This window comes from Cetorhinus maximus, chromosome 4 (assembly GCF_964194155.1).
Source record: "Cetorhinus maximus chromosome 4, sCetMax3.hap1.1, whole genome shotgun sequence".
In the NCBI taxonomy this organism is placed as follows: Eukaryota; Metazoa; Chordata; class Chondrichthyes; order Lamniformes; family Cetorhinidae; genus Cetorhinus; species Cetorhinus maximus.
In genome coordinates, this window is record NC_135882.1 from 38465636 (window position 1) to 38493563 (window position 27928).

General features: G+C 44.7%; 1 protein-coding gene across 1 annotated transcript in view; it reads left to right on the forward strand.

Annotated features, from left to right (window-relative positions):
• Positions 1 to 27928, forward strand: part of LOC144679417 (dual specificity calcium/calmodulin-dependent 3',5'-cyclic nucleotide phosphodiesterase 1C-like) — a 792900-nt gene that overhangs the window by 710654 nt on the left and 54318 nt on the right. Inside the window, exons 9-10 of the mRNA XM_078539774.1 lie at positions 2033 to 2133; positions 4156 to 4284. Coding sequence (XP_078395900.1) covers positions 2033 to 2133; positions 4156 to 4284 — 230 coding nt within the window. The remainder of the gene's footprint in view (positions 1 to 2032; positions 2134 to 4155; positions 4285 to 27928) is intronic.

Genomic DNA, 27928 nt, shown 5'->3' on the forward strand with positions numbered 1-27928 from the left:
TAGACCCCAGCTACTCATGATTCCTAAATAGAACCTCTCTCTTAGTCATATCTGTGTCATTGGTATCCACATGGACCATAGCAACTGGATCCTCCCCTTCCCACAGCAAGTTCCACTCCAGTCCCGAGCAGATGTCCCAAACCCTGGCACCAGGCAAGCAACACAGTTTCCTGGACTCTCACTCTCGGCTGCAGAGAACTGTTTCTATCCCCCTGACTATACTATCCCCTGCTGCCACAACATTCTTATTTACTCCCCTCGCTTGAATAGCTTCCTATATCATGGTGCCATGGTTAGTATGCACATCCACCTTGCAGCTACTGATCTCATCCATACAAGCTGCAAGAACCTTGAACCTGTTGGACAATTGCAAGGACTGAAGCTCCTGCACTTCTACCTTCTCAATCCCCTTACCTGCCTCACTCGCAATCATACTCTCCCATCCCTGACTGCTGACAAAATCAGCCTAAGGGGTGTGATTGCCTTCTGGAACAAGGTTTCCAGGTTACGTTCCCCCTCCCTGATGCATCGCAGTATCTGTAGCTCGGCCTCCAGCTCATTGACTCTGAGCCTGAGTTTGTTGGGCTGCAGACACTACTGCAGATGTGGTTGCCTTGGAGCACACTGACATTCACCATGTCCCACATACTACAGCTGCAACACATCACCTGTCTGGCCATCCTTCTTATTAATTGTTTTTCTTAATTCATTTATAATTGATAAACCCTACTATTAATAAGCTTTACTATTGCTGTTAAGCCTTGCTGCTACTAATACAGCTTACAATTATTTATAAATTACCCAAGTTTCAGAAGAGAAACGATAAAAAAAGCTCACCACCAATCACTTACCTTTTTTCCTGTTATGTGACACTTTGATTTCCTCAGAACACTGTTGTTCTGATCTGAAGCCACAGACTGGCCTAACTCTTTTTAAACAGCTTAAAAAAGAGGCTCTATACAACATATATATCAATGATTTGGTTGTGGGGACCAATTCCAATATTTCCAAGTTTGATGATGACACAAAACTTGGTGAGAATGTGAGTTGTGAGGAGGATGCAAAGAGGCTTCAAGAGGATTTAGACAGGGTAAATGAGTGAGCGAGAACACGGCAGATGGAATATAATGTGGAAAAATGTGAAGTTATCCACTTTGGCAGTAAAAAGAGAAATGCAGAGTATTTCTTAATGGTTATTTCCCTTGGCTGGGGTGTCTAGACCAGGGCGCACTATCTCAGAATACGAGGTAGGCCATTATGTACTGAGATGAGGAGGAATTTCTTCACTCAAAGGGTGGTAAATACTTGGAATTTTCTACCCCAGAGGGCTTTGTTGGCTCAGTCTTTGAGTATGTTTAAGACAAAGATCAATAGATTTCTAGGTATTAAAGGCATCAAGGGAATAGTGTGGGAAATGGCATGGAGGTAGAAGATCAGCCATGATAGTTGAATGGCAGAGTAGTTTCAAAGTGCCTAATAGCCTACACTTGCTCCTATTTACTATGTTCATATGTTCCACCACTCTCTCCCATTGCGCTCTTTTAATGGGTGTCCTGCCACTCTCTCCCTTAACACTCTTTTAAATGGACCCTCCTCTCTACCTCTTCATGCATGTTTAAATGGTGTCCCACCACTCCCTCTCCCTTTGTGCTCTTTTAAACTGAAGAGAGCGAGTGATGGGACACCAATTAAAAGAGCATGAAGGGAGAGAGCAGTGGGACACCATTTAAAAGAGCGTGAAGGGAGAGAGCAATGGGACACCATTTAAAAGAGCTGCACAACATACATGCAGATAGTTTTAGATTACTGTGACAATGCATGAATCCAACTCTTCCCTGTGTAAAAATATTTAAATTCCAGTTCTCCAGGTTGTAATTTGTGCCCCTCACATAGTTATTAGTGTGTAGGAGGGCATTTTTATTAAAATGCTCTATGCATTGTTGGCTCTTGCTCTGAATCAGCAGGTGAACATTTTGATTGAATTCATATGAGAACAGCTCAATATCTGTTTCTCGTCTGATTGCTTTTGTAGCACTGGATGACAGAACTGGAAATCTTCGCTATGCTATTTGCAGCTGCTATTCATGACTATGAGCACACGGGGACTACAAATAATTTCCACATTCAGACCAGGTAATATCTAGATTAATGATGTACTTTATTCTGTAGGAAACCTGTTTGAAGTTTGTTTCTTTGGCAAACCTCCCATTCAGTTAATATTGAGAGACTTCTTCTGAATTCTTACTGTTGATGCTTTATCCACTCATTTTATATCTCATAATGACATGAGGCTGTACTGACATGGCTCCCTATTAATTTACCACACCCCACTGCCACCCTCCCCCTCCGCCCACCCACCTCTGTTCCCACCACCCAAAGGCCTGTAAAATTCAGCCCCATTACTTCAAATCCCAATGTGGCAATTTGTGAAATTGACTTCAATAGATCTAGTCATTTGAAAGCTGGTGTTTGAAAATGTTACCATAAAAGCTACTGCTACTGTCCTTCAAGAAGAGAACCTGCCTACTGAGTCTGGCTTCCATATGGCACCTGGCAATCCCAGTTCAAAGTGGCCCAGCAAGCTGCTTAGTTGTATAAACTATTGTTGTCCTTACAAGAACAGCAGTGGATCAAGAAGATGGTTTTCAACCTCCATCTTGGGATGGGCACTAAATTATATGATTTCTAGTATCAGCTGCATCCTAAAAAGAAATATAAAGTCATCATATAATTTGTTTATACTGCAGAACTCTCTTGACTTCGCTTAAAGCTTCTGTAGAGATTGAACTATAACACTATAGTGCTGATTCTCCAAGCAGTGTTCCATTTTCCCCTTTCATACATTAATAATTAGGTGTAAAATAAATCCTAATTCTAGATGAGATCTTTAATGGTAGGCAGAATGGCTCCCATGATGTGACCTTGAACATTTTGTTTAATCACAGCACCTTCTATTCTCTCATTTGACATTGCCTCCATTGAGTACTAAAATACCACACACAGCGTAAAGTGGTAAAGACAGATAATTCACCATCATCGCTGTTCACATTTTCTACTCACAACCATACACTTAAAAACATCCTCCCAGCTGGCTCTGTATTGCAACTATGTTAATTACTTAACTCTAATTGCTGACCTACGAGTGTGGAAGAACAAATCATCAAGCCTGTGTAGGAAATTAACCTTTTCTTTTAAAATGTAGTTAAATTAATTCCAAGCTCTCTTCATAATGAGACTTGTTTTGAACCAATAAACTTCTATGTTTTCAATATATACCATGAAAGAGTGATGGCAGATTGAAGGCCAGAATTACCAGTAACCGGCCAGTATTATGAGTGACCAATCAGTAATACTAGTGACTGGTCAGTATTATCGGTAACCAATCAATCTTACAACTGACTAAATCATTATTATGAACTACTAGTCGATATTGCCAATAACCTGATCTGTTGTGGAACCAGCCCTCTGTTCCCAAAGTAGGCCAATATGATTACTTAATATGCTGTCTAGTAAATACAAGTTACGGTCTTTTCACCACTAGCTAATCATCGGACTCCTCCCTGGTTATCATTTAACTAGCTCTATTATTCACTGGTCTACCTTGTCAGACTTGCTATGATTACTAACTTCCTCGGTGTTGACCGGTGTTAGTTCTAAGAGACCACATCGGAACAGTATTATCACCAGCCCAATAATTTGTAGGCTAGGCTGGTCTCTTCCTTCAGCACCTTTGGAGTTGCTACTTCTGTGCTCAGCAATTGTCCCTATTGTGTTGCTACTAATATTATAATGCCATCATTTATAAGCAAAAACCTTGGCACATAGTATATGACACAGTAAGCTGCATAAATGTGTTAAATATTATGTGAATGGAGAGCAATTACCTCATTTGTGTTGTATGGTGCTGAGTAAATTTGCTTTGATTTGGATTATATGACACAGAAAGAACATAAATAAATCAATTAATGCTGTATAAAAGTGTTTATAATGTTAAACAATCTGGTTGGAAATTAAATGAAAAACAAATAAAATTGCTAACTTTCGTGTTCAAAACCTGAAAACTTAATTCTTTTTTTTGACTACATTGAAACATTGAGTAGCTGTGCCTCATTTTAAATGGTGCCAACTAATATACATTTTGTCTTTAATTGGAAGGTCTGATACAGCTATTTTGTACAATGACCGAGCAGTACAGGAGAGTCATCATGTGAGTGCAACTTATCGTCTGCTACAAGATGATGAAGAAATGAACATCCTGTTCAACCTTTCCAAGGATGACTGGAGGTATTAAGCACAGAACAGTACTACCTGGAGGATCTTTGTTTTTGGATCAGTCCCAAGCTGCATTGTTCAAACACATAGAGGTGCAAAGACAGACTGACCTTGTCTTCCCACATCCCCACCTCACAAATTGCTTGTGAGATCTGGGGCAAATGAAGGTGGAAAATAATTCCCTACTGCTTTGCTGTGGCTGATCTATTTGGAGAAAGCTAAGTCTGCCATATGCTGATGGGTGCATGTGTGATAAATACATTTACCATGATGTGCTCGCTTGCCATTTCACACTATTCAGACTGCAGAAATTATGCCTCAGTCAAAGGGACAACAAAGCTTGGGACCCTTTAGAGCCATTTATTCATAACAGCCCATCAGGTGCATGCTGATTGTCTGTAGAACAATTCAGTTGGTCCCATTTCCCTCCTGGGTCCACGTAGCCCTGCAAGTTTATTTCTTTCGTACCCATCCAATGAACTTGTGAAATCATTGATTGTTTCTGCTTCCACCACCCTTCTTCTAGCTCATTACCATTTGCTGCTTTAAATTGTTCTTCCTCACGTCCTCCTGCACTCTTGCCCAAAACCTTGTACCAGCAGCTAATGGCAACATCTTTTCTTTGTCTGTCTTACCTGAACCTTTCATAATCTTGCACACCTCCATCAAGTCTCCCCTTAAACTGCTTTCAGGAGAACAATCCCAGCTTCTCCAGCCTAACAAATATACAAACATATGAATTAGGAGCAGGAGTAAGCCACTCAGCTCTTCGAGCCTACTCTGCCATTCAATAAGGTCATGGCAGATATGATTGTAACCTCACCTCTACATTCCCACCTACCCCTGATAACTTTTCAGCCCATTGATAATCAAGAATCTATCTAACTCTGCCTTAAAAATATTCAAAGACACTGCTTCCGCCGCCTTTTGAGGAAGAAAGTTCCAAAGACTCACAACCCTCTGAGAGAAAAAAATTTCTCCTCATCCCTGCCTTAAATGAGCAGCCCCTTATTTTGAAACAGTGACCCCTAGCTCTAGATTCTCCCACAAGAGGAAACATCCTCTCCACACCCACCTTGCCAAGGCCCCTCAGGATCTTATGGACAGGGTTTTTCGCTCGGCGTGCGGGCGCGCGCCTGACACGCCTAAGCGTAAAACAGTGCGCGATGATGTCGGGTGAGCGTCCCAATGTCATTGTGCACTTGCGTGATATTTTGGTTGGTGGGCGCCTGTGAGAGTCGGCAGCGTGCCCGCTGACAAAAGGTCGATTAATACCGTTAATGTATTAATTAACCTGGACTTTTCGCTGCCCACCCAATGTCACGGTTGGCGGGCGGGTGAATCGACCAGGTGGCCTTTGGATTTTTGAGGAAACCTCATCCAAGGGTGGGATGAAGTTTCTGATAATAATTAAAAACAATAAAAATGTTGGGGCAGAGTTTTTATAATCTATATGTTTAGGTGAGTGAGTCCAATGTGTGGTCATTTTTTCTGCATTTTAGAATCTTTATTTGATGGTTTTAAATTCTTCAGCTCCCTGAGGCAGCTCTCTACCTTCAGGGAGCTTTCTGTGAGTGCTACCCTGCGCTACTCCCGTCCCCAGCCTGGTAGCACTGAGCCTTTCAGCGCGCCTTTCACGCTGGCCTACCGTTAACTGGCCTGCCGTTAATTGGCCAGCCAGCATGAAATCGCAGCCGGGGGCTGATAGCGGACGGTGGGCCATTTTCCGGCCGCTCCCTGGCCTGCCCATCCCGCTCGCCCGACAGCTTCAAAATTCTGCTCTATATGTTTCAATCAAGTCGCCTCTTCACCTCGAAACTAGAACAGGCAGAAGATATAGTAACTGAAACATACCTGGTTACCTTGGCAAAAATATGCCTGGAAGACCGGAGGCTAGAGTTAGAGTTTCAGGCAAGAAAGGCAGGAGAAAGAGAGAGAGAATTCAGGAGAAAGAAAGACAGAGAGAGCCTTCCTAGGGAAACGTTTGTGAAGGAATTGCCAGAACAGAAGGACGGTGAAATGAGACAGACTGAATTGGCGAGGGAATAATTGTCTTTACATAGTGGTAATGCAAGTGACCCTAATTCAGAGACAAAGTATGATTTTTATTATACTCCCGGTTAGTACCGAAATTTGATGAAGATTACATAGAAGCAGTCTTCATATTCTTCGAAAAGCTTGCAGATAGGTTAAAATGGCCTGCAGCGATTTGGACTCTTCTGATGCAAGGCCAGTTAACAGGTAAGGCCCGGGAGGTTTATTACCTGTTGCCTCCAGAGACCCCTGCAAACTATGAACAAACAAAAGATGCTATCCTAAATGCTTATGAGTTAGTGCCGGAAGCATACCACCAGAAATTTCAGAACTCTCACAAATAAGCCCACTCAAACCTTCCTCAAATTTGAAAGAATTAAGCAACTCGCAATCGACTGGTGGATATGTGCACTCAAAATTGACCATACTCATGGAGGATTGAGAGAAGTGTTCCTTTTGGAGGAGTTCAAAAATTGCCTCACATAAAGCCATAAATCTCATGTAGAGGAACAAAGTGTTTCAAAAGCTAGAAAAATAGCAGGCAACTATGAATTAATTAATAGAATCCTAACTCAAAGTAAACTGGGATCTGGTAACCTTTAAAAGCTAGGAAGAGATGGGAGGGATGTAAATGATGCTGAGTTGGATTTGAGAAGAAAAGAGAGCAGGGAAGAAAAAGATCAATCCCTAACTTTTAAAAGAAGGAACCTGGATGGTAAACGAGTAGGGGCACAGCTAGTGTGTTTTTGGTGTGGAAAGTCTGGACACCTGAAAGCTTAACTATTGGCATTCCAAAGAAAGGCCAATAGGGGCTCTGTGGGCAAACCCATGCCTATGGCCATGGAAGTTGTAGGTTTGTGTTCAAATGTTACAGCAACCAACCCAGATATCTGTCAGGATTTTTTGCTTAAAGGGAATATTACCCCTAGTTTTTCCAAAAGACCAGAGAAGATCAGCATTCTCAGAGATACCAATTGCTAACAAAATTTGCTTGTAGCAGGAGTTGGAGATTTCCCACCCAAAAGCAGGGTGGATACCAAAGTCCTGGTTAAGGGGCTTACTGGAGAATGTGGAGAGGTTCCTTTAATAAAGATATATCTAAAAAGCAATCTAGTTACAGGCCTGGTACCGATGGGGGTGATCCGAAGCTTACCCATGCAGGCTGTGGACTTTTTATTAGGAATGACTCAGCTAGTTGTATACCCCCAGACAGTCCAGAGCAGTACATGGAGACTGGAGAATATGAGGGGAACAAACCAAATTCTGCACAGGTATGGTTGGCTAAGAAGTTTCAGTGGTCCCAAAGGAGGTGATAGAGCCAGTAAAGATTAAGGACGGTAAAGGAAAGCCATTGGAATTGAAAGAGGCCAGGATAGAGCCTTTGTAAGTAAAGGAACTGAGATATAAGAAGGAGAAGCTGACAAGCAGCAGAAGTTGAAGCTAATGTGCCGGGGTAGGGTTAGCAGATACCTTTTCCCAAGATTTAAATAGAGACCAGGAAAGTTCCCAAATAGGCAAACCCGAGAGTGAGGAAGATGCCTCATCTAATTGATGTGCCACAGAGGAGTGCAGCAGAAGCTGGGCAGCCACCTGTGGACAGTACTGTTGTAGAGGACAAGAGAAAGATTGGGGGAAAACCCATCCCCAAGGTAAAGGAAAAGTGAATGTAATGTGCCCTAAGATGAACAGCAGTTGTGAAAACTACAAGGGGGATACAAGTAAAGTCAGTGTGGGAACAAAAACAAAAAGTGCTGGAAAAACTCAGCAGGTCTGACAGCATCTGTGGAGAGAAAGACAGAGTTAACGTTTCGAGTCAGTATGACCCTTCTTCAGAACTTCTTCAGTTCTAAAGAAGAGCACTTTTTGTTTTTGTTTCAGATTTCCAGCATCCGCAATATTTTGCCTTTATTAAAGTCAGTGTGGAATTGTCCACTAGGAATTCAATTGGTTGAGTTCTAAAACCAAATCCGACTAAACCCAGCAATTTGCCTCAGAACCCAAGAAATTAAAGTGCAAGAGGAGAACTCAGAAGCCTCACAGAGGCTTAAAAACAGTTGATCACTCACTTTCATCCTAGAAATAAGAATTATCAATGGGCCAGAACTTGAACTATTAAACCCATGGGTTGCAGAATCTTCAATTCAGGGGTTAAAGACTTCACAGGAAGTGAACAATGCAGTAACCAAAATTTGCATAGTACAAGCTTTGGAACAGAGGAGTCATCTACTCAGCAGCCTGTAAAATTTTATTCCCACTAGGACCTCAGAGTTAAACTTGAATTTCTGCTAAAACATAAAGGTCACTCAAGACCACAACGAGGAATTACCAGCCCCGCCCACGGTGAGAATCACTGCAGGTAGGATGGAAAATCAGAAGAGGCAGCCAAATGTGCATTGACTTTTGGCGGGAATTGTGAGTTCCTGCCATGGCCGGGACCGGTACATCCCTCCGAACATGACTGTTGGTATAAAAACTCCCAGGGCACTATGAACAGATGTTTCCCTGTTTCAAACTGTGAAACTCCCAGCTATCCTCTCATTGTTTCAAACAAACTCTGGGCTCACCTCTCACTGTTTGAAACTGTGAAACTCTCACTCTCCTGTTATTTCAAGCTGTGAAACTCCCGGTTCTCCTATCTTTGAATCTGTGCAAATCTCGCTCTTCTCCCACTGTTTCAAACATACTCCCGCTCACCCCTCACTGTTTTAAACTGTGAAACTCCCGCTCCCCCCCGCGTTGTTTCAACATGTGACACTCCCGCTCTCCTCTCTCAGCTTCAAACTGTAAAACTCCCGTTCTCTTTTTGCTGTTTCAAGCTGTGAAACACCTGCTCTCCTCTCAATGTTTCAAAATGTGAAACTCCCAGCTCTGCTCTCAGGTTCAAAAATAATTCTGCTCCTCTATCACTGTTTCAAACTGTGAAAACTCCGACTCTCCTCTTACTGTTTCAAACTGTAAAACTCCCTGCTCTCCTGTTGCTGGTTCAAAAAGTGAAACACTTGGTCTGCTCTCACTGTTTCAAACATCTTCCCGCTCTCCTCTCACTGTTTTGAACTGTGAAACATGCACTCTCCTCTCGCCATTTCAAACATTGAAACTCTTGGTTCTCTCACTGTTTCAAATGAACTCCCGTTCACCTCTTGCTGTTTCAAGCTGTGAAGCACCCGGTCTGCTCTCACTGTTTCAAACATATTCCAGCTCTGCTCTCTCTGTTTCAAACATATTCCAGCTCTGCTCTCTCTGTTTCAAGCTGTGAAACACCTACTCTCCTCTCACTGTTTCAAACTGTGAAACTCCTGGCTCTCCTCCTGCTGTTTCAATCTGTGAAACACCTGGTCTGCTCTCACTGTTTCAAACATACTCCCGCTCTCCCCTCGCTGTTTCAAACTGTGAAACATGTACTCTCCTCTTGCTGTTTAAAACTGCGAAACTCCTGGCTCTATCTCTCTTTCAAATAAAATCCCACTCTTCTCTCAATTTCAAACTGTGAAACTCCTGACCCTCCTCTCCCTGTTTCAAACTGTGAAACACCCGCTCTCCCCTCATTGTTTCAAACAGTGAAACTCCCACTCTCCTCTCACTGTTTCAAACTGTGAAACTCCTGATTCACCAATCGCTGTTGCAACCTGAGAAGCTCCCGGCTCTCCTCTCACTTTTTCAAACAAACTCCCGGACCTCCTCTCGCGGTTTCAAACTGAGAAACTTCCGGCTCTCTACTCGCTTTTTTAAACTGTGAAATTCCCATTCTCCTCTCAATGTTTGAAACAAACTCACACTCCCCTCTCGCTGTTTCAAAGTGAGAAACTCCCGTTCCCCATTCACTGTTTCAAACTGTGAAAGTCCCGGCTTTCCTCTCGCTGTTTCAAACTGTGAAACTCCTTTCCTCCCCCTGTTTCAACCTGTGAAACTCCCAGCACTCTTCCCGTTGTTTCAAACTGTGAAAGCCCCAACACTCTTCTCGCTGTTTCAAACTGTGAAACTCCCTCTCTCCTCTCATTGTTTCAAACTGTGAAACTCCCGCACTCCTCTCATTGCTTCAGGCTGTTAACCTCCCACTCTACTCTCACTGTTTCCAACTCTGTAACTCCTGCTCTCCTCCCACTGTTTCAAAATGTGAAACTCCCAGCTCAATTATTGATGTGTCAAACTGAGAAAATCGGGGCTCACTGTTTGAAACAAACTCCTGCTCTCCTCTCGCTGTTTAAAACTCTGAAACTCCTGGCCCTCCTCTCACTGTTTCAAACTGTGAAACTCCCAGCTCTCCTCTCACTGGTTCAAACTGCTAAACTCTTGGCTCTCCTCTCGCTGTTTGAAACTGCGAAACTCCTGCACTCCTCTTGCTATTAGAAGCTGTGAATCGCCCAGTCTCCACTCGCTGCTAGAAAATCGTTGATTGAAACTGTGAAACACTTGATCTCCTCTCATTATTTCAAACAAACTCTTGGCTCTCCTCTCACTATTTCAAACATACTCCCACTCTCCTCTCACTGTTTCAATCTGTGAAACCCCCAGCTCTCCTCTCACTGTTTCAAACTATGAAACCCCCAGCTCTCCTCTCACTGTTTCAAACTGACAAACCGTCGGCTCTCCTCTTGCTGTTTGAAACTACGAAACTCCTGCTCTCCTCTTGCTGTTAGAATCTGTGAATCACCCGCTCTCCTCTCACTGTTTGAAACTGAGAATCACCTGCTCTCCTCTCACTGTTTGAAACTGTGAAATGTCCGCTCTTCTGTCACTGTTTCAAGCAAAGTCCCGGTCCCCTCTCATTGTTCAATGTGTGAAATTGCCACTCCCCTCTCGCTATTTCAAACTGTGAAAATCTCGCTCCCCTCTCGCTGTTTCAAACTGTGAAACTCCCGGCTCCAATCTCACTATTTCAAACAATCTCCTGCACACCTCTTGCGGTTTCAAAGTTGGTTGAAGCTGTATCTCTCGCTGCTAGAAATTATGAAGCAACCGCTCTCCTCTCCCTGTTTGAATCTGTGAAACACCTGGCTCTCCTCTCACTGTTTCAAACTGATAAACCCCCACCTCTCCTCTCACTGTTTCAAACTGTAAAATCCTCACTCTCTTCTCACTGTTTCAATCAGTTAACCTCCTGCTCTGCTCTCACTGTTTAAAACCATGAAACTCCCGCACTCCACTCACTGTTTCTAACTGTGAAACACCCCTCCCTTCTCACTTTTTCACACTGTGAAACTGCCGCGCTCCTCTCACTGTTTGAAACTGTGAAGCTCCTGGCTCACTGTTTCAAACTTTAAAACTGCCGCTCTCCTCTCACTGTTTAAAACTGCGAATCCCCCCAATCTACTCTCGCTGTTTCAAACCGAGAAAACCTCGGTTGTCTCACTGTTTCAAGCTGAGAAACCCCTGGCTTTCCTCTCACTGTATCAAGCAAACTCCCTCTCTCATCTCGCTGTTTCAAACTGTGAAAATCCTGCACTTGTCTCACTGCTTCAGACTGAAAAACTCCCACTCCCCTCTCTCTGTTTCAAACCGATAAACTCCCACTCTCCTCACTGTTTCAAACCGATTATCCCCCACATTCCTCTCCCTATTTCAAACTGTGAAACTCATGCTCTGTTCTCGCTGCTAGAAACTATGAAACTCCAGCTCTCCTCTCCCTGTTTGAACCTGTGAAACTCCCGGCTCTCCTCTCCCTGTTTCAAACTGTGAAACACCCGCTCTCCTCTCCCTGTTTGAACCTGTGAAACACCCGCTCTCCTCTCCCTGTTTGAAACTGTGAAAGACCCGCTCTCCTCTCCCTGTTTGAACCTGTGAAACACCCGCTCTCCTCTCCCTGTTTGAAACTGTGAAACACCCGCTCTCCTCTCCCTGTTTGAACCTGTGAAACACCCGCTCTCCTCTCCCTGTTTGAAACTGTGAAACACCCGGCTCTCCTCTCTGTTTCAAACTGTGAAATTCCCATTGTCCATCACTGTTTGAAACTGTGAAACTCCAGCTCTTCGCTCACTGTTTCAAACTGATAAACCCCCTGCTCTCCTCTCCCTGTTTCAAACTGTGTTATTCCCGTTCTCCTCTTGTTGATTGAAACTGTGAAACACTTGATCTCCTCTCATTGTATCAAACAAACTCTTGGCTCTCCTCTCACTGTTTCAATCATACTCCCACTCTCCTCTCACTGTTTCAAACTGTGAAACTCCCGCTCTCCTCTCACTGTTTCAAACTGTGAAACTCCCGCTCTCCTCTCACTGTTTCAAACTGTGAAACTCCCGCTCTCCTCTCACTGTTTCAAACTGTGAAACTCTAGCTCTCCTTTCACTGTTTCAAACTGACAAACCCTTGGCTCTCCACTCACTGTTTCAAGCAGTCTCCCGGCTCTCGTCTCGCTGTTTCAAACTATGAAACCCCCAAATCTTCTCTCACTGTTTCAATCTGTGAAACTCCCCCTCTCCACTCTCTTTTTTCATACTGTGAAACTCCCCCTCTCATCTCACTGTTTCAAACTATGAAAGTCCCGGCTCTACTCTCACTGATTCAAGCTGAGAAGCCACGGATCTCCTCTCTCCGTTTTGAACTGAGAAACTCCTTGCACTCTTCTCACTGCCTGAAACAAACTCCCGGCTCTCCTATCACTGTTTCAAGCTGTGAAACACCTGGCTCTCCTATTGCTGTTTGAAACTGTGAAGCACCTGGCTCTTCTCTTGCTTTTTCAAATTGTGAAACTCTCGGCTCTTCTCTCACTGTTTCAAACTTGGTAAATCCCGTTATCCTCGTGCTGTTTGAAACTGTAAAACTCTTGCTCTGCTCTCACAGTTTCAAACAAACTCCCACCCCGCTCTCGTTGTTTCACACTCTGAAACTCCCGCTCTCCTCTCGCTGTCTTAAACTGTGAAACTCCAGCTCTCCTCTCACTGCTTCAAAGTGTAAATCTCCCAGCACTCCTATACCGTCTTGAAACTGTGAAACTCCTGCTCTCCTCTCACTGTTTCAAATTGTGAAACTCCTTGTCTCTTCTCACTTTTTCATACTGTGAAACTGCCACTCTGCTCTGACTGTTTCAAACTGTGAAACATCCACTCTACTCTCACTGTTTCTAACTGTGTAACTACAACTCTCCTCTCACTGCCTGAAAATGTGAAACTTCCCCTCGTTTCTCACTTTTTCACACTGTGAAACTCACACTCTCTTCTCACTATTTCAAACTGTGAAATTCCCATCTCACCTATCGCTGTTTCGAACTGAGAAGCTCTAGGCTGCCCTCTCACTGTTTCGAACAAACTCCCAGCTCTCCTCTCACTTTTTCAAACTGCGAAACTCCCGCTCTCCTCTCCCTTTTTCAAACTGTGAAACTCCCAGCTCTCTTCTTGCCATCTCAGACTGTTAAACCTGCCCTCTCCTCTCACTGCTTCAAACTGTGAAACTAGCGACTCTCCTCTCACTGTTTCAAACACACCCCTGGCTCTCCTCTCACTGTTTCAAACATACTCCCACTCATCTCTCACTGTTTCTTACTGTGAAACTCCCATTCTCCTCTCACTGTTTCAAACAAACAACCGGCCTTCCTCTCATTGTTTCAAACTGTGAAATTCCAGGTCACCTCTCACTGTTTCAAACTGATAAACCCTTGGCTCTCATCTTGCTGTTTCAAGCTGTGAAACTCCTGGCTCTCCTCTCGCTGTCTCAAACTGAGAGACTCCACTCTCCTGTCACTGCCTCAAACTGTGAAATTCCAGGCTCAACTCTCACTGCTTCAAACAAACTCCTGGCTCACCTCTCACTGCTTCAAACATACTCCCACTCTGGTCTCGCTGTTTCAAACTGTGGAATTCCCACTCTCCTCTCACTGTATCAAACTGTGAAACTCGCAGCTCCCCTTTCACTGCTTCAAAGAAACTCCTGTTCTCCTCTCCCTGTTTCAAACTGTGAAACTCCCAATCTCCTTTCGCAGTTTGAAATTGTGAAACTCTCGCTGTAATCTCACTGTTTCAAACTATGAAAATCTCACTATCCTCTCGCTGTTTCAAACTGTGAAATACCTGGCTCTCCTCTTGCTGTTTAAAGCACTGAAACTCCCAGTTTTTCTCTCACTGTTTCAAACGGTGACACTCTCGCTCTCCTCTCACTCTTTTGAACTGCGATACTCCCAGCTCTCCTCTTGCTGTTTCAAACTGCAAAACCCCAGCTCTCCTCTTAGTGGCTCACACTGCTAAACTCTCGGCTCTCCTCTTGCTGTTTGAACCTATGAAAATCCTGCTCTCCTGTTGCTATTAGAAGCTGTGAAACACCCACGCTCCTCTCACTGTTTGAAAGCCCTGGTCTACTCTCATTGTTCAATGTGTGAAACTGCCGCTCCCCTCTCGCTATTTAAAATTGTGAAACTCCCGCTCCTGTCTTGCTGTTTCAAACTGTGAAACACCCGCTCTCCTCTCTCTGTTTGAATCTGTGAAACACCTGGCTCTCCTCTGACTGTTTCAAACTGTGAAACCCTCTCTCTACTCTCGCTGTTTCAAACTGTGAAACTGCAGCTCTCCTCACCCTGTTTCAAACTGTGAAACTGCAGCTCTATTCTCACTGTTTCAAACTGAGAAACTCTGCATCTCCTCTCCCTGTTTCAGACTGTGAAACTCCCGGCTCTATTCTCACTGTTTCAAACTGTGAAACTGCAGCTCTATTCTCACTGTTTCAAACTGAGAAACTCTGCATCTCCTCTCACTGTTTCAAACTGTGAAACTCCCCGTCTCTGCTCACTTTTTCAGACTGTGAAACTGCCGCTCTGCTCTGACTGTTTCAATCTGTGCAATGTCCGGTCCCCTCTTGCTGTTTCAAACATTGAAACACCCACTCTACTCACTGTTTCGAACTGTGTAAGTACAACTCTCCTCTCACTGTTTGAAAATGTGAAACTCCCCCTCTTTTCCCACTGTTTCATACTATGAAACTGCTGCTCTCCTCTCAGTGTTTGAAACTGTGAAACTCCTGGCTCTCCTCTCCCTGTCTCAAAATGTGAAACTCTCACTCGCTTCTCACTGTTTCAAACTGTGAAATTCCCATCTCACCTATTGCTGTTTCAACCTGACAAACTCCCGGCTCTCCTCTTGCTGTTTCAAACTGTGAAATAGCCGCTCTCCTCTACCTGTTTCAATCTGTGAAACACCTGGCCTCCCTCTCACTGTTTCAACTTGTGAAACTCCTGGCTCTCTCCTCACTGTTTCAAACTGTGAAACCCCCCACTCTACTCCCACTGTTTCAAACTATCTCCACACCTCTCGCTGTTTCAAAGTGTAAAACTCCTGCTCCCCTCTTATCGTTTCAAACTGTGAAATTACCAGCTCTCCTCTCACTGCTTCAAAGATAGTCCCATCTCCTCTCACTGTTTCAAATAAACTCCCAGCCTTCCCTCTCATTGCTTCGAACCGTGAAACTCCAGCTCTTCTCTCACTGTTTCAAACTGTGAAAAACCTGGCTCTCCTCTCGCTGTTTAAAACTCTGAAACTCCTGGCTCTCCTCTCGCTGTCTCAAACTGTGAAACTGCAGCTCTCCTCTTATTGTTTCAAACTTTGAAACTCCCGCTCTCCTCCCACTGTTTCAAACCATGAAAACCCCAGTCTCCTCTCACTGTTTCAAATGGCAAAAATTCCACTCTCCTCTTGCTGTCACCAACTCTGAAATCCCCACTCTGCTCCCCTTGTTTCAATCTGTGAAACCTCCGCTCCCCCTCACTGTTTCAAACTATGTTACTCCCGCTCTACACTCACTGCTTCAAACAGTGAAACTACAACTCTCCTCTCACTGTATCAAGCTGTGAATCCACTGCCTCTCCTCTCACTGTTTCATACTGCACAATTCCCATTCACCTCTTGCAGTTTCAAACTGTGAAACTCTCACTCTTCTCTCACTGCTTCAAATTCCCACTTCACTCTTGCTTTTTCAAACTGTGCAGCTCTCGTTATCCTCTCACTGCTTCAATCTGAAACTTCAAGTGTGAAACTCCTGCTCTCTTCTCACTGTTCCAAACTGTGAAATGCCCACTCTCCCCACATTTCAAACGGTGATACTCCCACTCTCCCCTCGTTGTTTCAGCCGTGAAATGACAACTGTCTGCTCACTGTTTTAAACTGTGAATCCGCCGCTCTCCTCGCACTGTTTCAAACTGTGAAATTCCCACTCTCCTCTCGCTGTTTCAAACAAACTCGCAGCTCCCCTCTCACTGCTTCAAACTGTGAAACTCTCGGCCCTCCTCTCAATGTTTCAAACTTGGGACTCCTAGCTCTCTTCTCACTGTTTCAAACAAACCCCCGGCTCCCCTCTCGCTGTGTCAAACTGAGAAACCCGTGGCTCTCCTCGTGCTTTTTTAGCACTAAAACTCTGGGGTCTCCTCTCCCTGTTTCATACTGCAAAACTCACATTCACCCCTCGAAGTTGGAAACTCTGAAACTCTCACTCTCCTCTCATTGTACCAAACAAGCTCCTGTTCTTCTCTCACAATTTCAATCTGTGGAAGCCCTGGCTTTCCTCTCGGTGTTTCAAACTGTAAAAATCCCAGCTCTCCTCTCGCCATCTCAAACAGTGAAACTCCTGCTCTCCTCTCACTGCTTCAAACTGTGAAACCCCTGCTCTCCTCTCATTGTTTCAAACTGTGAAACTCCCGCTCTCCTCTCATTGTTTCAAACTGTGAAACTCCTGCTCTCCTCTCATTGTTTCAAACTGTGAAACTCCTGCTCTCATCTCACTGTCTCCAACTGTGAAACCCTGGGCTCACCTCTCACTGTTTCAAACTGTGAAACTCCAGGCTCTCTTTTCTCCCTGTTTCAAACAAACTCCCGGCTCTCTTCTCACTGTTTCTAACAAACTCCTGGCTCTCCTCTTGCTGTTTCAAACTGAGAAACCTGCGACTCTCCTCATGCTTTTACAAAATGTGAAATTCTCGGCTCTCCTTTCCCTGTTTCATACTGTGAAAATCCCATTCTCCCCTTGCATTTGGAACCTCTGAATCTCTTGCTCTCTTCTCATCATTTCAAACAAGCTCCCGCTCCTCTCTCGCTATTTCAATCTGGGAAAGACCCGGCTTTCTTCTAGCTGTTTCAAACTGTAAAAATCCCAGCCCTCCTCTCACTGTTTCAAACTGTGAAACTCCTGTTCTCCTCTCACTGCTTCGAACAGTACAATTACAGCTCTCCTCTCAATGTTTCAAACTGTGGAACTCCCACTCTCTTCTCACGTTTTCATACTGTGAAACTCCAGGCTTTCCTCTCGCTCTCTCAAACTGCCAAACTCCCTCTCCTCTAATTGATTCATAGGAACTCCTTCCCCCTCTTATTGTTACAAACAGTGAAGCTCCTGCTCTCCTCTCACTGTTTCAAACTGTGAAACTCCTGGCTCTCCTCTCACTGTTTCAAACAAACTCCCGGCTCTCCTCTCACTGTTGCAAACAAACTCCCGCCTCTCCTCTCACTGTTGCAAACAAACTCCCAGCCCCCTTCTTGCTGCTTCAAACTGAGAAGCTTGCGGATCTCCTCGCCATCTCTCAAACTGTGAAACTCTCAGCACTCCTCTCCCTGTTTCATACTGCAAAACTTCCATTCTTCTCTCACAGTATGAAACTGTGAATCTCTGGCTTTCCTCTCACTGTTTCAAACAAACTCCCACTCACGTCTCTCTGTTTTAAGCTGTAAATCACCGGGCTCTCCTCTCACTGTCCCAAACTGAGGGATTTCCAATCTCCTCTCACTTTTTCAAACTGTGGAACTCCCGCTCTCCCCTCACTGTTTCAAAATGTGATAATTCCACTCTCCTGTTGCTGTTTAAAACTGTTAAACTACAGCTCCCATCTCACTGTTTCAAACTGTGAAACTCCTCCTCTCTTATGTTTTCATACTGTGAAACTGCCACTCTACTCTCACTGTTTCAAACTGTGAAACACCCACTCTCCTCACAGTGTTTCAAAATGTCAAACTCCAGGCGCTATTCTCGCTGTTTCAAACTGAGAAAATCCAGGCTCTACTCTTGCTGTTTAAAACTGAGAAACCCCGGCTCTACTCTGTCTCTTTCAAACTGAGAAACTCCTGGCTCTCCTCTCGCTGCTTGAAACACAGTGCGGCTATGCTCTTGCTGCTTCAAACTTTGAAACTCCTGGCTCTCCTCTCACGTTTTCAAAGTGTAAAACTCTCGGCTCTCCTCTCCCTACTCCAAATTGCCAAACTCTCATTCTCCTCACGCTGTTTGAATCTCTGAACCTCCCACTCTCCTCTCACTGCTTCAAACTGTGAAACTCCGGCTCTCCTCTCACTGTTTCAAACTGTGAAACTCCCGCTCTCCTCTCACTGTTTCAAACTGTGAAACTCCCGCTCTCCTCTCACTGTTTCAAACTGTGAAACTCCCGCTCTCCTCTCACTGTTTCAAACTGTGAAACTCCCGCTCTCCTCTCACTGTTTCAAACTGTGAAACTCCCGCTCTCCTCTCACTGTTTCAAACTGTGAAACTCCCGCTCTCCTCTCACTGTTTCAAACTGTGAAACTCCCGCTCTCCTCTCACTGTTTCAAACTGTGAAACTCCCGCTCTCCTCTCACTGTTTCAAACTGTGAAACTGCCACTCTCTTCTCACATTTTCATACTGTGAAACTCCAGGCTTTCCTCTTGCTGTTTCAAACTGCCGACCTCCCTCTCCTCTCACTGATTCATAGAATCTCCCACCCCTCTCATTGTATCAAACCGTGAAACTGCTGTTCTCCTCTCACTGTTTCATATAGTGGAACTCCAGCTCTTCTCTCAACGTTTCAAACTGTGAAACTCCTGACTCCACTCTTGCCATTTCAAACTGAGAAACCCCTGTACTCCTGTCACTGTTTTTCAGACTGATAAGCACACGGCTCTCCTCTCACTGTTTCAAACTGTGAAACCCCCGCTCCCCTATTGCTGTTTCAAACTGTAAAACTCCCGCTCCCCCTCACTGTTTCAAACTGTGATACAAAAGCTCTCCAACTGCTGTGCCCAACTGTGAAACTACAACACACCTCTCCTTGTTTCAAACTGTTAAATTCCCGCTGTTCTCTCACTGTTTCAAACTGTGAAACTCCCGCTCTCCTCTCACTGATGCAAACAACTCCCACTTCCCACCCCCTCATTGTTTCAAACTGTGAAACTCCCACCCTTTTCTCACTGTTTAAAATTGTGAAACTCTTGCTGCTTCAAACTGCGAATCCCCTGGCACTACTCTCACTGTTTCAAACAAACTCCCACCTCTCTTCTCGTGGATTCAAACTGTGAAACTCCCACTCTCCTATTGCTGTTTCAAATTCTGAAACTTCTGCTCCCCTCTCACTATCTCAAACTATGAAAGTCCTGCTCTCACCTCACTGCTTCAAACTTTGGAACTACATCTCTCTACTTACTGTTTCAAATGGTGAAACCCCCACTCTGCTCGCACTGTTTCAAATGGTGAAAATTCCGCTCTCCTCTCACTGTTTCAAACTGTAAAACACCCGGCTCTCCTCTTGCCATCTCAAACTGAAAAATTTGTGCTCTCCACTCATTGTTTCAATCTGTGAAAGTCCCGCTCTCCTCTCACTGATTCAAAGTGTGAAACCCCACCTCTCTTCTCACTTTTTCATACTTTGAAACTGCCACTCTCTTCTTACTGTTTCAAACTGTGAAACTGCCACTCTCCTCTTACTGTTTCAAACTGTGAAACTGTCACTCTCCTCTTACTGTTTCAAACTGTGAAACTGTCACTCTCCTCTTACTGTTTCAAACTGTGAAACTGTCACTCTCCTCTTACTGTTTCAAACTGTGAAACTGCCACGCTCCTCTTAGTGTTTCAAACTGTGAAACTGCCACTCTCCTCTTACTGTTTCAAACTGTGAAACTGCCACTCTCCTCTTAGTGTTTCAAACTGTGAAACTGTCACTCTCCTCTTACTGTTTCAAACTGTGAAACTGCCACTCTCCTCTTAGTGTTTCAAACTGTGAAACTGTCACTCTCCTCTTACTGTTTCAAACTGTGAAACTGTCACTCTCCTCTTACTGTTTCAAACTGTGAAACTGTCACTCTCCTCTTACTGTTTCAAACTGTGAAACTGTCACTCTCCTCTTACTGTTTCAAACTGTGAAACTGCCACTCTCCTCTCACTGTTTCATACTTTGAAACTGCCATTCTCCTCTTACTGTTTCAAACTGTGAAACTGTCACTCTCCTCTTACTGTTTCAAACTGTGAAACTGTCACTCTCCTCTTAGTGTTTCAAACTGTGAAACTGTCACTCTCCTCTTACTGTTTCAAATTGTGAAACTGCCACTCTCCTCTTACTGTTTCAAACTGTGAAACTGCCACTCTCCTCTTAGTGTTTCAAATTGTGAAACTCCCTCTCTCCTCTCACTGTTTCAAACTGTGAAACTGCCACACTCCTCTCACTGTTTCATACTTTGAAACTGCCACTCTCCTCTTAGTGTTTCAAACTGTGAAACTGCCACTCTCCTCTTACTGTTTCAAACTGTGAAACTGCCACTCTCCCCTTAATGTTTCAAACTGTGAAGCTCCTGGCTCTATTCTCACTCTTTTAAACCGAGAAAATTCAGGCTCTCCTCTCGCTGTTTAAAACTGAGAACCCCTGGTGCTAATTTCTCTCTTTCAAATTCAGGAACTCCCAGCTCTCCTCTCATTGTTTGAAACACACTCCAGTTATCCTCTTGCTGCTTCAAACTGTGAAACTCTCGGCTCTCCCCTCCCTGTTTCCAACTGTGAAACGAAAACTCTCCACTCACTGTTTCCAACTGTGAAACTAAAACTCTCCACTCACTGTTTCCAACTGTGAAACTAAAACTCTCCACTCACTGTTTCCAACTGTGAAACGAAAACTCTCCACTCACTGTTTCCAACTGTGAAACTAAAACTCTCCACTCACTGTTTCCAACTGTGAAACTAAAACTCTCCACTCACTGTTTCCAACTGTGAAACTAAAACTCTCCACTCACTGTTTCCAACTGTGAAACTAAAACTCTCCACTCACTGTTTCCAACTGTGAATCCACCGCTCTTCTCGCACTGTTTCAAGCTGTGAAACTCCTGCCCTCCTCTCGCTGTCTCCAACTATGAAACTCCTGCTCTCCTCTCACTGCTTCAAACTGTGAAAAACATGCTCTCCTCTCACTGTCTCCAATTGTGAAATTCCTGCTCTCTTCTCACTGTTTCAAACAGTGAAACCACAATGCTTCTCCCACTTTTTCAAGCTGTGAAGCCCCTGGCTCTCCTCTAGCTGTTTCAAACTAAGAAACTCCTGGCTCTCCTCTCACTTTTCCAAACGAACTCCCAACCCCCTCTCGCTGTGTCAAACTGAGAAACTCGCGGCTCTCCTCGCCATTTTTTAAACTGTGAAACTCTCAGCTCTCCTCTCCCTGTTTCATACTGCAAAACTGCCATTCTCCTGCAACGTATGAAATTTTGAAACTCTGGCTTTCCTCTCACTGTTTCGAACAAACTCCCACTCGTGTCCCTGTTTCAAGCTGTAAAATACCGGGCTTTCCTCTCCCCTCACTGTTTCAAACTGTGACAATTCCGCTCTCCTGTCGCTGTTTCAAACTGTTAAACTACAACTCTCATCTCACTGTTTCAAACTGTGAAACTGCCACTCTCAATTCACTGTTTCAAACTTTGGAACTACATCTCTCGTCTCACTGTTTCAAATGGCGAAATTTCTACTGTGCTCTCCTTGTTTCAAACTGTGAAACTCCTATGCTCCTCCACCAGTTTCAAACTGTGAAACTCTCGCTCCCTTTCACTGTTTCAAACTGTGTTGCTCCCGCTCTACACTCACTGCTTCAAACTATGAAATTACAACTCTCCTCTCACTGTATCAAGCTGTGAATCCACTGCCTCTCCTCTCACTGTTTCATACTGCGAAACTCCCATTCTCCTCTTGCGGTTTCAAATTGAATCTCTCGCTCTTCGCTCACTGTTTCAAACAAACTCCCACTCTACTTTCGCTGTTTCAAACTGTAAAACTCCTACTCTCCTCTCACTGCTTCAATCCGTGACACTCCTGCTCTCCTCTCACTGTTCCAAATTGTGAAATGCCCACTCCCCCCTCACTGTTTCAAACAGTGATACTCTCACTCTCCCCTCGCTGTTTGAAATGACAACCCTCTGCTCACTGGTTTAAACTGTGAATCTGCTGCTCTCCTCGCACTGTTTCAACTGTGGAACTCCCGCACTCCTCTCGCTGTTTCAAATTGTGAAGCTCCTCTCCTCTAATCATTTCAAACTGTGAAGCTACAACTCCCTTCTTACTGTTTCAAACTGTAAAACTCCCACTCTCCTCTCGCTGTTTTGAACTGTGAAACTCCCACTCTCCTCTCATTGTTTCAAACTGTAAAACTCCCACTCTCCTCTTGCTGTCACCAACTGTGAAATTCCCGCTCTCCTCTCATTGTTTTATAATTGTGAAATTCTGGGCTCTCTTCTCACTGTTTCAAACAAACTCCCAGCTCTCCTCTCACTGCTTCAAACTATGAAACTCCTGGCCCTCCTCTCAATGTTTCAAACTTGGGAACTCCTGGCTCTTTTCTCACTGTTTCAAACAAACCCCCGGCTCCCCTCTCGCTGTGTCAAACTGTGAAACTCTCAGCTCTCCTCTCCCTGTTTCATACTGCAAAACTGTCATTCTCCTCTCGCAGTTTGAAACTGTAAAACCCTGGCTTTCCGCTCACTGTTTTGAACAAACTCCCGCTCACCTCTCTCTGTTTCAAGCTGTAGAACACCATAACCTCCTCTCGCTGTCTCAAACTGAGGGATTTCCACTCTCCTCTCACTGTTTCAATCTGTGAAACTCCCGCTCTTTTCACACTGTTTAAAACTTTGCAACTCCAGGCCCACCTCTTGCTGTTTCAAACCGAGAATCCCCCGGCACTACTTCCACTGTTTCAAACTGAGAAACTCCTGGTTCTCCTCTCACTGTTTCAAACAAACTCCCGTCTCTCTTCTCGTGGATTCAAACTGTGAAACCCCCGCTCTCCTATCACTGTTTCAAATTGTGAAACTCCTGCTCCCCTTTCACTGTTTCAAACTTTGGAACTACATCTCTCCGCTCACTGTTTCAAATGGTGAAAATCCCACCCGCCTCTCACTGTTTTAAACAGTGAAACACCCGGCTCTCCTCTCACTTTTCCAAACAAATTCCTGACCCCCTCTTGCTGTCTGAAACTGAGAAACTCACGGCTCTCCTCGCCATCTTTCAAACTGTGAAACTCTCAACTCTCCTCTCCCTGTTTCATACTGCAAAACTTCTCACAGTTTGAAACTGTCAAATTCTGGCTTTCCTCTCACTGTGTCAAACAAACTCCCGCTCACCTCTCACAGTTTCAAACTGCAAAATACCCGGCTCTCCTCTCGCCATCTCAAACTGAGGAATTCCTGCTCTCCACTCACTGTTTCAATCTGTGAAAGTCCCGCTCTCCTCTCACTGATTCAAACTGTGATACTCCTGCTCTCCCTTTACCATTTCAAACTATGATAATTCTGCCTTCCTGCCGCTGTTTCAAACTGTGAAACTACACCTCTCATCTCACTGTTTCATATGTTGAAACTCCTACTCTCCTCTGTGTTTCAAAGTGTGAAACTCCAGGCTCTCCTCTCGCTGTTTAAAACTAAGAACCCCCCAGTGCTAATCTCTCTATTTCAAACTCAGGAATTCCCAGCTCTCCTCTCACTGTTTGAAACAAACTGCAGCTATCCTCTTGCTGCTTCAAACTGTGAAACCCACAACTCTCCTCTCGTGTTTTCAAACTGTGAAACCCATGACTCTCCTCTCGTGTTTTCAAACTGTGAAACTCTCGGCTCACCCCTCCCTGTTTCGAACTGCCAACCTCCCATTCTCCTCTCACTATTTGAATCTCCGAAACTCACACTCTCCTCTCACTGATGCAAACAAACTCCCACCCCCTCAATGTTTCAAACTGTGAAAGGCCCGCTCTTTTCTCACTGTTTAAAACTGTGAAACTCCAGGCTCACCTCTTGCTGCTTCAAACCGAGATTCCCCAGCACTACCCTCACTGTTTCAAACAAACTCCCGTCTCTCTTCTTGTGGTTTCAAACTGTGATACTCCCGCTCTCATGTCACTGTGTCAAATTGTGAAACTCGCGCTCACCTCTCATTGTCTAAAACTGTGAAACCCCCGCTCTCCCCTCGCTGTTTCAAAATGTGATACCCCCGCTCTCCCCTCGCTATTTCAAAATGTGATACCCCCGCTCTCCCCTCGCTGTTTCAAATTGTGAAACTCCTGCTCTCCTCTCACTCTCTGAAACTGTGAAAGCCCCAGCTCTCCTCTCACTGCTTCAAATTGTGAAATGCCCACTCTCTTCTTCACATTTTCAAACTGTGAAATTCCAGGCTTTCCTCTCGCTGTTTCAAACTGAGAATCTCCAGGCTCTCCTTCTGCTATTTAAAACTGCCAAGCTCCCTCTCTTCTTACTGATTCATACAAACTCCGAGCCCCCTCACCATTTCAAACTGTGAAACTCCCGACTCCACTCTCACTGTTTCAAACATACTCCCACTCTGCCCACGCTGTTTTGGCTGTGAAACTACAACTCTCCGCTCACTGTTTCAAATTGTGAATCCGCTGCAATCCTCACACTGTTTCAAACTGTGGAACTCCCGCTCTACTCTTGCTGTCTCCAACTGTGAAACTCCTGCTCTCCTTTCGCTGTCTCCAACTGTGAAATTCCCGTTCTCCTCTCACTGTTTCAAACTGTTGAACTCCCGCTCTCCTCTCATTGTTTCAAACAGTGAAACTCCCTGCTCTCCTCTTGCTATCTCCAACTGTGAAACTCCTGCTCTCCTCTCATTGTTTCAAACTGAGAAACTCCCAACTCTCCTCTCACTGCTTCAAACTGTGAAACTACAACTCTCCCCTCACGGTTCCTAACAAATCCCCAGCTTTCCTCTCGCTGTTTCAAACTGTGAAACTCTAGGCTTCCCTCTCGCTGTTTCAACCTGCCAAACCCCCTCTGCTCTCACTGATTCATAAAAACTCCTGCCCCCCCTCTCATTGATTCAAATTGTGAAATTTCTCCTCTCCTCTCACCTTTTCAAACTGTGAAACTCCTGGCTCTATTCTTGCTGTTTAAAAGCATGAAACTCCCGTACTGTCACTGTTTCAAACTGAGAAACACACGGCTCTCCTCTTACTGTTCCGAACTGTGATACTCCCCCTCATCTTACTGTTTCAAACATACTCCCACTCTCCCCTCGGTGTTTCAGCTGTAAAACTAAAACTCTCCTCTCCCTGTTTCAACTGTGAAACTCCCGCTCCCCTTCACCGTTTCAAACTGTGAAACTACTGCCCTCATCTCTGTTTCAAACTGTGATACTCCCGCCCTCCTCTCACTGTCTCCAACTGTGAAATTCCCACCCTCCTCTCACTGTTCAAACAAACTCTCAGCTCTCCTCTCACTGTTTCAAACTGTGAAACTCCCGACATTCTTCTCACTGTTTCGAACAAACCCCCGGCTCTCCTCTCGCTGTTTCAAACTGTGAAATATATGCTCTCCTATCGCTGTCTCCAACTTCGAAACTCCTGCTCTCCTCTCACTGTTTCAAACTGTGAAACCCCTGCTCTCCTCTCACTGTTTCAAACTGTGAAACTCCCGACATTCTTCTCACTGTTTCGAACAAATCCCCGGCTCTCCTCTCGCTGCTTCAAACTGAGGACTTAGTTGTTCTCCTCGTGCTTTTTCACCTCTGAAACTCTCACTCCTCCTCTTCATATTGTAAAAATCCCATTCTCCTGTCGCAGTTGAAACTCTCACTCTCATCTCATTGTGTCAAACAAGCTCCCGTTCCTCTCTCACTGTTTCAATCTGTGAAAGCCCTGGCCTTCCTCTCGCTGATTCAAACTGTAAAGCTCCTGGCTCTCCTCTCACCATGTCAAACTGTGAAACTCCCGCTCTCCTCTCACCATGTCAAACTGTGAAACTCCCGCTCTCCTCTCACCATGTCAAACTGTGAAACTCCCGCTCTCCTCTCACCATGTCAAACTGTGAAACTCCCGCTCTCCTCTCACCATGTCAAACTGTGAAACTCCCGCTCTCCTATCACTGCTTCAAACTGTGAAACTCCCGCTCTCCTATCACTGCTTCAAACTGTGAAACTCCCGCTCTCCTATCACTGCTTTAAACTGTGAAACTCCCGCTCTCCTCTCACCATGTCAAACTGTGAAACTCCCGCTCTCCTATCACTGCTTTAAACTGTGAACCTCCCGCTCTCCTATCACTGCTTCAAACTGTGAAATTATAACTCTCCTCTCACTGTTTCAAACTGTGAAACTCCAACTCTCTTCTCACATTTTCATACTATGAAATTGATGCTCCCCTCTCACTGTTTCAAACTGTGAAACTACAACTCTCCTCTCACTACTTCAAACTACCAAAACTACAGCTCTTCCTCTCACTGTTTCAAACTGTGAAACTCCCGCTCACCTATCACTGCTTCTAACTATCAAAACTACAACTCTCCTATCACTGTTTCAAACTGTGAAACTCCTGCTCTCCTCTCACTGTTTCAAACTGTGAAACTCCCGCTCTCCTCTCACTGCTTCTATCAAAACTACAACTCTCCTCTCACTGTTTCAAACTGTGGAACCAGGCTTTCCTCTTGCTGTTTCAAACTGAGAATCTCCAGGCTCCCCTCCCACTATTTGAAACTGCCAAGCTCCTTCTTCTCTCACTGATTCATACAAACTCCCACCCCTTGTCTCCGTTTCAAACTGTGAAACTCCCGACTCTACTCTTGATGTTTCAAAATGAGAAATCCCCGTACCCCTGTCGCTGTTTCAAACTGAGAAGCACACAGCTCTCCTCTCACTGTTCCAAACTGTGATACTCCTGCTCACCTCTCTCTGTTTCAAACATACTCCCACACTCCCCTCGCTGTTTCAGCTGTGAAACTACAACTCTCCTCACACTGTTTCAAACTGTGTATCTGCTGCTATCCTCGCACTGTTTAGAATTGTGGAACTCCCCCTGCTGTTTCAAACTGTGAAGCTCCCCCTCTCCTCCACTGGTTTCACACTGTGAAACTACAACTCCATTCTCACTGTTTCAAACTGTGAAACTCCCGTTCTCCTCTTACTGTTTAAAGCTGTGTAACACCCACTCTCCTCTCACTGTTTTAAACTGTGAAATTCACGCTCTCCTCTCTGTTTCAAACTGTGAAACTCCAGGCTCTCCTCTCGCTGTTTCAAATTCAGAAACGCCCAGCTCTCCTTTCATTGCTTACAATTGTGAAACTGTAACTCTTCTCTCATGGTTTCTAACAAATTCTGAGCCTTCCACTCACTATTTCAAACTGTGAAACTCTAGGCTTACCTCTCGCTGTTTCAAACTGCCAATCCCCGTCTCCTCTCACTGTTTCATAGAAACACCTACCCCCCTCTCATTGATTCAAACAGTGAACCTCCTGAGCTCCTTTTGCTGTCTCCAACTGTGAAACTCCTGCTCTCCTCTTATTGTTTCAAACTGTGAAACCCCAGGTTTCCCCTCTCGCTGTTTCAAACTAAGGAACTCCCAGCTCTCCTCTCGCTGCTCCAAACTGTGAAACTCCCACTCTCCTCTTGCTCTCTTCAACTCTGAAACCGTCGCTCTGCTCTCCCTGTTTCAAACTGTGAAACTCCCG